General features: G+C 37.8%; 1 protein-coding gene across 1 annotated transcript in view; it reads left to right on the forward strand.

Annotated features, from left to right (window-relative positions):
* The window catches only part of LOC108526232 (putative dimethylaniline monooxygenase [N-oxide-forming] 6), a 24,161-nt gene extending 15,235 nt beyond the window's left edge, over positions 1-8,926 (forward strand). The window contains exons 7-8 of the mRNA XM_017866879.1: positions 1,927-1,993; positions 8,495-8,926. Coding sequence (XP_017722368.1) covers positions 1,927-1,993; positions 8,495-8,837 — 410 coding nt within the window. The 3' untranslated portion in view covers positions 8,838-8,926. The remainder of the gene's footprint in view (positions 1-1,926; positions 1,994-8,494) is intronic.
* The last annotated feature ends 1,282 nt before the right edge of the window (positions 8,927-10,208 follow it).

A 10,208-nucleotide genomic window follows, 5' to 3' on the forward strand; every position in this document is an offset into this window, starting at 1 on the left:
GCTCACTGCAAGCTCCGCCTCCCGGGTTTACGCCATTCTCCTGCCTCAGCCTCCCGAGGAGCTGGGACTACAGGCGCCCGCCACCTCGCCCGGCTGGTTTTTTGTATTTTTTAGTAGAGACGGGGTTTCACCATGTTAGCCAGGATGGTCTTGATCTCCTGACCTCGTGATCCTCCCGTCTCGGCCTCCCAAAGTGCTGGAATTACAGGCTTGAGCCACCGCGCCCGGCCGACAGTGAGCTATTTCACACAGAGCAAACAGCATGCAGGAAGTCACAAAGGTGAGGAAAAGCATGAAATGTGTAAGGACCCAGAAACATTTTGGTGGGAAGGGAATATAAAGCAGAGGCAGGGAGTGGCAAGAAATACAGGTTTGTAAGTCATGTTAAAGAGCTTAAAGTTCTCATAGGGATTTAGAAGGACTTTGCAAGATTTTAAGCAAGAAAAAACTAGCAGAGGATAACTGCAATGTCAGGCTACATTATGAAGGTTGGAAGGGCCCTGGTGAGTGTTGGAGGTATGCCAGAAACCTCACTGGTGTCAACTACTGTCAGAATAACAAAGTCAGGCCACTCTGATTCTTGTGACAATCTTCTTCTTCCCTCCGTCTACTCTAGACCTCATGGTCCCCAGGGACTACAAGTAGGCTTATGTGAGGAAATCAAGAATATGAGGATTACATGGAGAAAGGCAATGTCTCAAATATATTGATTTAATTTACTCCAGTCATACTATTATTATCATTATTACTAAATATGTTCTTTTACTCAAGTATTCTCCAAAATATTGACCAATATAGGTGTAACTTACCTAACATAACTAATCTATAAAAACTTACACTATTGGTAATTAGTAAAACCTTACAATCATGGAATATATATATATTATCTAAAATTTTTGTAGATAAATTTCTATTTCACATATACCATGAAAATCATTATTTAAATAAACCGCATCATTAAATATTTTGTAAAGGTGCTCCCTGCAAAATACTTCCATTGCCTTTTTCCTTTGAAAGGCACAACAATGCCAAGAGCCTGAGGTATTATGAGAAGACTGGATACAGTTCATAAACCTAGGAAATTTTCATGAAGCAAATGATATCATTTATTTATTCCACAAATATTTACTGAACACCTGCTATGTGTTAGACTCTAACCTGGCATTAGGACACAACAACAAATGAAGCAGAACAAAAATCTGGCCTCGTACTTTCTAGCAGGGTGTCCAGCCAATATCAATCATAGGGTATTACCAGGCTGACATAAGACCCTAACAATGACTGGGAAGTGTTCATGCATTGCAAATTTTAGAGCAACTTTCATCCATTGTTACAAAGGCAAATAAGCTACCATTATCAGTTAAAAGAAGTTGCATTGATGTAGTGAAATTTGCAAAAAGCTAAAAAGTGTCTACTGCCCCTTAAAACACTTTAAATAGCTGCAGAAGATGTTTAAAATCCTATGCTTTCTTCCATTATCTCATTTTAAAATGCCAGAAACCTTAAAGGGAACTGTTTTACGAGATTCTTTCTTCAGAGAAGTTTTAGGAAGAAGATATAGAAAAAAAAGATAGGAAGAAATTATTAAGCTATTATATGCATGAAGTATACTGAGCACATATGTTGAGGATTAGGTCCTCCATAATGTTACAGAAATAAGAGACTGAGTGATTTGAAGCTACGACTATCTCTGCTGTCACTATCTCACTACAGGCCAGCTTTGCCATTCCCAAAGAAGGTCCATTAACTTTTCAGGTCTTTGTTTCTGTGAACTGGTATTTTGCTAAAGATATCAAAGACAGCTTCTCTTGATACAAAAATTTTCAGGAATACAGTTTATAAAAACCAAATGATTTCCATCATATGTCATTATGCATTCCTGATGTCTTTGTGTTTTCAATATTTTCTCTTCATTTCTAAACTCACGCACCCTGCCAACTATGAATGAAATGATGGATGACATTGAGGAGAAAATGGGGAAAAAACTCAAGTGGTAAGCAATTTTACTTGCTAATAGAGCAAGTCCTAAAATGTGCCTTTATATGCAGGAAAACATTAATATGCTCTAAATATTGTCATTAGTTTACATTTTTTGAACACTTGCAATAATCAAACAATATTTAGATAGTAAACAGTCATTACACTTCTTTTGTATAACTCAAGAATAGAGGTTTTCTATCAGTGATAATTTTGCCCTCCAGGGCACATATGGCAAAATCTGGAGACACTTTTGGTCATTGTGAGTGGAGAGGGCATGCTACCAGCATCTTATGGGTAGATAACAAGGATTCTGCTAACCATCCAACAATGCAGAGCACAGTCCACCAAAACAAATAATTATGTGGCTCAAAATGTCAATAGTGATGAGGTTAAGAAATGACTCTATAAATGACTACAGTTGACCTTTGAACAACACAGGTTTGAATTATATAGGTCCACTTATACATGAATTTTTTTCAATTAACATATTGCAGGCTGGGCACGGTGGCTCACACCTGTAATCCCAACACTTTGGGAGGCTGAGGCGGGCGGATTACCTGAGGTCAGGAGTTCGAGACCAGTCTGGCCAACATGGTAAAACCCTGTCTCTACTAAAAATACAAAAAAAATTAGCTGGGCACGGTGGCGTGCGTCTGTAATCCCAGCTACTCAGGAGGCTGAGGTAGGGGAATTACTTGAATCAGGGAGGTGGAGGTTGCAGTGAGCCGAGATCGCACCACTGCACTCTAGTCTAGATGACAGAGTGAGACTCCATCTCAAAAAAAAAATTTGCAATTATTTGGAGATTTGCAGCAATTTAAAAAACTCAAAGATGAATTGTGTAGCCTAGAAATATTGAATAAATTAAGAAAAAGATGCCATGTATAAAATATATGTAGATACTAATCTATTTTATCATTTACTACCATGAAATATACACAAATCTATTATTAAAAAATTAAAATTTATCAAAACTTAATGCATACAAACTCTAACAGACTATACATGGCACCATTCATAGCCAAGAGAAATGTAAACAAAGATGCAATATTGTCATAATTGCATAAAATTAATAGTAGTACATGATGTACTAGTATAATAATTTTGTAGCCACCTCCTGTTGGTATTGCAGTGAGCTCAAGTGTTTTGAGTATCTACTTAAAATGCTGTGTGACATTAATCATTTTCACCTGAGCAGCTCATATCTCCAGTAAATTCTGCATCACAGTAAAAAGTGATCTCTCAAGGTTCTCACATATTTTTACCACGTTTAGTGCAATACCTTAAGCCTTTAATAACACCATGGGCTCCATATGAAGTATCATTAATGATGTTGGAAGTGCTCCCAAGAAGCAGAGAAAAGTTATGACATTACAAGAAAAAAATTGAGTTGCTTAATATATACTATAGAGTTCTGCAGCTATAGTTACCCACCATTTCAAGATAAATGAATCTAGTGCAGCTATGCCAGCAGTCATGACATCTTGCACTTTTTGTAAAATATATTTTTATTTTGTATTGAAAATGCAGCTTTTATGTGGGTTCAGGATTGCTATAAGAAAGTATACATATAGATTCTAATATAATTTGAGAAAAAGTGAAGTCATTATATGACAAAGCAAAAGGAAGGTGAAGGATCTAAAGCTAGAAAATTTAATGCCAGCAAAGGATGATTTGATTATATCAGAAAGAGCTTTGGCTTAAAAAATGCCAAGATAACAGGAGACATGCTTGCTACCAACCAAGAAGGAGGAGATGAATTCCCAGATGCCATTATGAAAATCATTGAGGAAGAAGGATATCTGCCTGAACAGATTTTTAATGCAGACAAAAGTGCCCTATTCTGGGAAAAAAAAAAAAAAAAAAAAAAAAGCAAGCCACAAAGGCCATTTATTAATAAGGAAGAGAAGTGTGCACCAGGATTAGGAAGGAAACTAATAAGCTAACTACTGTTTACTGCAAATGCAGTCAGATTTATGATCAGGACAGCCCCTATCTATGAAGCTACCCCCTCAAGCCTTGAAGGCAGAAGATGAATCTCAGTTTCCTCTCTTTTGGTTATACAAGACCCTTTTTCTGGATTAGCTCCGTCAATGCTTTGTCCCTGAAGTCAGAAAGTCCTTGCCAATAAGAGACTGCCTTTTAAAGTTTTTTTGATATAGACAATGCCCCTGACCACCCAGAACCCCATGCGTTCAACATCGAAGGCATCTAAGTGGTCTAATTTCCCCCAAACACAACATTCTAATTCAGCCTTTATATCAGGGAGTCATACGGATCTTTAAGGCTCATCACATACCGTACTCTATGGAAAAGATTGTCAATGCTGTGGAAGATAACCCCAATAGAGAGAACATCATGAAAGTCTGGAAGGATTATACCATCGAAGATGTCCTAATTGTTATAGAAAAAGCCATGAAAGCCATCAATCCTAAAACAACATATTTATCCTGGAGAAAACTATGTCCAGATGTTATATATGACTTCAGAGGATTTACAACAGAGCCAATCTTGAAAAAGATTGTGGATATGGCAAAATAAAAAGGCGAGGGTGAAGGGCTTCAAGATATGGATCATGGAGAAATTCAAGAGCTAATAGACACCACTAATAGACACTTTTAATTCCACACTAGAGGAACTAAAAGATGACTTGATGGAGATGAGTGCTTCCAAAGCAGTGCCATATGAGAAAGAAGACATAGAAAAAGCCGTGCCAGAAATAAATTGACATTAGATAATCTGGCAGACGGGTTCCAGTTATTCAAGACTGCTTTTGACTTCTTTTATAACATAGACCCTTCTATGATACAGGCACTGAAACTAAAGCAAATGATAGAGGAAGGATTACTACTATATAGAAAATCTTTATAGAAATAAAAAAGCAAAAGTCAGACGGAAATTATAATGTATTTCCATAATTACACCAAAGTGCCTGCCTCTCCTGCCCCCAATTCTACCTCCTTCATCTCTTCCACTTCTGCCACCCCTAAAACAGCAAGACCAACCCCTTCTGTTTCTCCTCCTCCTCCTCCTCCTCCTCAGCCTACTCAACATAAAGATGATGAGGATGAAGATGTTTATAAGCCACTTCCACTTAATGAATAGTAAACATATTTTTTCTTCCTCATAATTTTCTTAATAACATTTTCTTTTCTCCAGCTTACTTTATTGTAAGAATAGCATTTAATACATATGATATATAAAATATGTGTTAATCAACTGTTTGTGTTATTGGTAAGGCTTCCAGTCAACAGTAGGTTAATAAGAGTTAAGCATTTGGGGAGTCAAAAGTTACACATGGATTTTTGACTGCAAGAGGACTCAATGCCCCTAACCCCTGAGTTCTTCCAAAGTCAACTGAATATAGGAAGTTTCTTTACTTTTTCAAACATTTAACATGGCGTTGATATGTCAACCTAAAGGAAAACACGGAGACAAATGTAATATAAAAAGAATTGATTTGGGCCAAATTTGAGGACTGCAACCCAGGAGCACAGAGTCAAATTGCCCTGAATATACACTCCGTTAGCAGCAGTTACAAGTAGGTTTTTAAAGGAAAAACAAGAGTCAACTTCTAAGTTGTTTACCAAGAACTTACATTAAAATTATATAAGCTATTGATTGGCTATACACTGTTCTTTGTATCACAAATTCCAGGAACATGAAGATGATGGGTGAGACAGCTAGTCAGGAATCAAAATGCTTTTTAACAATTGCCCCCAGGCATTGGTAGAGGGCAACATGACAAGTCCCATATGCCTGGCTATCTGAGCTTGATAAATTTTGCATACCCCACATAGTGCAGACTACTCTGAGCTATTTTTCTTCTCTGACATTGAATGCCACAATGTAGTCACCCACTCAGGGCCTAGAGAAGAAAAGAAATGGAATCCTCAGATTCAACAAAACCTCCTCTGCTCAACTTCATCCAGTTCACAGAACACCTCTCAGAGTTGGGCACTTTTATGTGCTAACAATTCATGCAGCTTGATACCCCTTCCTTTAGAGCCCAGTAGGAATAAAGATGAGGAAACAGGTTAAAATGTTCTTATTGCTTAAATGATAAGCTGCTCTTCAGAGTTTCAAAAAGCAAATTAGGCCACGTTCCAACCAAAAGAACTATAGAGACAGAAAGGGGTGATCTCTTTTCTGTCATAAAAGGAAATGGCCAACACCCCTATAACAAAAGACAGGTTAACAAGAGAAAAACATAACAGATTTATTATGTGCACATGTGTGCATAAGAGCCTTAGAAAACATGAACTCAAAGGAGGGCCAGTTCGTTCATGTTTAAATATTCTCTTCACTGGGGATAGGGAAGATGGAAGTGTAAAAGTAAATGATTTTTCAGAGGAAATTAATGAGTCCAAAGAACAGCAGCCCGGACCAAGTTTCTCTGTGCTTTGGGGGAGGTATAATCACCCAACAGATTCATCTTGCTCACTGCCCAGAAAAGCTGATGCACTGAGAACAGCAGGTTTTTCCAATAGAGAGAGTTTAATAAACACACAGCTGTCAGAGGCATTTGAACCAGAGTGACTCCATCTTGAATAGGGGCTGGGTAAAATGAGGCTGAGACCCCTAGGCTGCATTCCCAGGAGGTTAGGCATTCTTAGTCACAAGACGAGATAGGAGGGCAGCACAAGATTCAGGTCACAAAGACCTTGCTGATAAAACATGATTCAGTAATGAAGCTGGCCAAAACCCACCAAAACCAAGATGATGAAAAAAGTGACCTGTGGTCATCCTCACTACTTATTATACGCTGATTCTAATGAATTAGCATACTAGAAGACACTCCCACCAGCACCATGACAGTTTACAAATGCCATGGCGATATCAGGAAGTTACCCTATCTAGTCTAAAATGTGGAGGAACCCTCAATTCTGGGAACTGCCCATTTCTTTCCTGGAAAACTCATGAATAATCCACCCCTTGTTTAAAATGTAATCAAGAAGTAACTGTAAACATACTCAGTTGAGCAGCCCACGCCACTGCTCTGCCTATGAAGTAGCCATTCTTTTATTTCTTTACTTTCTTAATAAACTTGCTTTCACTTTACGGACTGGCCCTGAATTCCTTCTTGTGAGAGGTCCAAGAACCCTCTTTTGGGATCTGGCCAGCTAAACAGAAGGACAGGAGTTTATTACTACTCAAATCAGCCTCCATGAAAATTCAGAGGCTAGGTTTATTTAAGGATAGTTTGGTAGTCTGGGGGCTAGGGAATGGGGAATGTTGATTGGTTGGATCAGGGATGAAACCATAGGGAGTCAAAGCTTGTCTTCTGGTCTTCCTGGGAGGAGACCACATGACAAGATGAACCAGTTTACCAGTCTGGGTAGTGCCAGCTGGCCCATCAGAATGCAGGGTCTGAAAAATATCTTGAGCACCAATCTTGGGTTTTACAATGATGATGTTATCCACATGAGCAATTGGAGACTTCTGACTGCATGACTCCTGAGCCCTAATTTCTTACCTTGTGGCTAATTTGTTAGTTCTACAAAAGCAGTCTGACCCCCAAGCAAGGAGGGGTTTTGTTTCGGGAAAGGGCTGTTACCATCTTTGTTTCAAAGTTAAACTATAAACTAAATTTCTCCCATAGTTAGCTTGGCCTATGCTCAGGAATGAATAACGGAAGCTTGGAGATTAGAAGAAAGATGGAGTGATTACATTTTTTTTTCACAGTCATAATTTTTTTAAAGGTGATTTCAGAGGTAGCATCACAGGATATAGGAGACTGAAGGGAGGAAAGCATGTCAAACAAAGGCTGTCCTGTTCTGCAGATGAAATCTCACAGAGAGCGGCTCTCAGAGTCAGTAGCCTGTGATGAAAGTTTCTCTGTCAGACATTCAGCGGTGCCTGGCTCTCAGTCTCTCTCTCCTGTGAGTTAATATTTCCTAGAGTGGGCAAGGGAGGCCTCCGAGAAACCTAGTTTCCATCTTCCGTTTACTTCCCTTTCTTTTCTCCACAGATAAAAATCTCCTTCACAAAGGCAGCTTTTCAGGGCTATTTCCGTCTGCAGGCCCTCTGAATGGCCATCTCAAAATCTTTCAAGGAAGTATATATTTTGCAGTAAAATATTTTTTGTTTTCTTTAGTATGAAACAATTTATATTATTAGATTATGGAAGTATTAAAATCATCCATGATCCCACTTTTAAACAAACTAATCTGAAAGTCTAACATTGGGGCAGATTCTAAGCAATGTATTATAAAGAATAATGTGTTAATGAGTAAACTAAGTTAATTGGTCTCCTTAAACCAGAGGGTCAGTTTACTCCACGCCACATGGCCAAAGGCAAAAATCCAACATTACATCAAACTCAGAGATTAGGAAGGAGGAGAAAAGCAGCTCACTTAGCCAAAGAAAAAGCAATAAATTCAATTTTGTAGAAAAGGGGGGCATAAATGGAATTGCCATTTAAAATATTATTTTTCTGAAAGAAAACATAAGAAATTAATGCTCTTATTTGCAACTGTAACACTTATTGCAGTATGTTCTCTTCTTTCTTCAGGTTTGGCCAGAGCCAGACTTTGCAGACAGATTACATCACATATATGGATGAGCTGGGCTCTTTCATAGGGGCCAAGCCTAACATACCATGGCTCTTCCTGACAGATCCCCGCCTGGCCCTGGAGGTGTACTTTGGCCCTTGCAGCCCATATCAGTTTCGACTGATGGGACCAGGGAAGTGGGATGGGGCCAGAAATGCCATCCTGACCCAATGGAACCGGACAGTGAAGCCAACCAGGACAAGAGTTGTCAGTGAAGCTCAGCGACCCTACCCCTTTTACAATTTGCTTAAAATGCTTTCATTCCCATTACTCCTTCTGGCTGCTACACTTACATTTTATTAATGAGAAAGTCTTTGAGGTCTCAAAGTTGAGTAGAAGTGTAATCACACAATACAACACACACACACACACACACACACACAATCACAACATAGTTCCTCTCTCCTTTCCTGAAGTTATGAAAATCAGTCTTGGCCTATTTGAATTAAAGTATAAGTAAAATGGAAAATACTCAGCCTCTCTCTCTGTTGGGAATCTGTTCTCTAAAAGGCTTTTCACATGCTGAATTGGCAAATTTGGGGATGCTTAAGACAGGAAGTTGAATATGCCTGAGCACGGATTTTCAGGCTGAACAAAGTTTAATAAAATGTAAAGGCATTTTATTTTGTCCATTATAGTATATCAACCAAATGTATTTTTCACATTAACTGAAGTTCTTGACATTAAATCAACATAGAGAGTTAAGTTTATACCAAGACAACAAAGATAAAATGAACATATTGCTTGAAAGACACATACTGCCAAAGCTCTCCCAAGAAGAAACATATAACCTGAATAGACCTAAATCTATTAAAGTACTTGAATTTGTAGTTTAAAAACTCTTCCACAAAGAACAACAGGCCAAGATGGCTTCACTGGTTAATTCTGTCAAACATTTAAGAAAGCAGTATACCAATTATACGCAAAATTTTCCAGAAGATTAAAGAGGACAGAATAAACCTCAGCTCATTGTATGAGGTCATCAAAGCCCTGACACCTAAACAAGACAAACACATTCTAAAAATATAAAATATAGATCAATATCCTTCATGAAGATATATGTAAAAATTCTTAACAAATGTTAATATAATCCAATAGTACATAAAATAAATCACATAACAAAGTAAGAATTATTCTGGGAAAGCAATGTTGGTTTAATAGTCAATGTAATTCACCACATTTGTAAACTAAAAATGAAAAACCATATGATCATCTCAATAGATGCATAAAAAGCATCTGACAAAAGCCAATATCCATTCCTGAAGAAAACTCTCAACAAAGTGATAGAAGGAAACTTCCTCAACATGAAAAGAGCATCTATGAAAACCTACAGCTAACATCATACTCAATGGTGAAAAACTAACTGCAGTATTTCTAAGATCAGGAACAATATAAAGGTCTTGGTTCTCACCACTTCTAGTCAGCATCCTACTGGGGTTTCTAGCCAGTGCAATAAAGAAAAAAAAAGAGGAATAAAAGATATCAAAAGTGGAATGGGAGTAGAACTTTCTTTATTCTTAGACAACATGGTTGTCTATGCAGAAATTTTGAACTGTACATAAAAATTACTAGAATAATTGTATTTCTGTATACTAACAGTAAATGGAAAAATAGAAAATTGTAAACTATTACTTATAACATCCAACAATATGAAATATTTAGGATAAGCCAGCA

This window comes from Rhinopithecus bieti, unplaced genomic scaffold, assembly GCF_001698545.2.
Source record: "Rhinopithecus bieti isolate Rb0 unplaced genomic scaffold, ASM169854v2 scaffold_1853, whole genome shotgun sequence".
Lineage (NCBI taxonomy): Eukaryota > Metazoa > Chordata > Mammalia > Primates > Cercopithecidae > Rhinopithecus > Rhinopithecus bieti.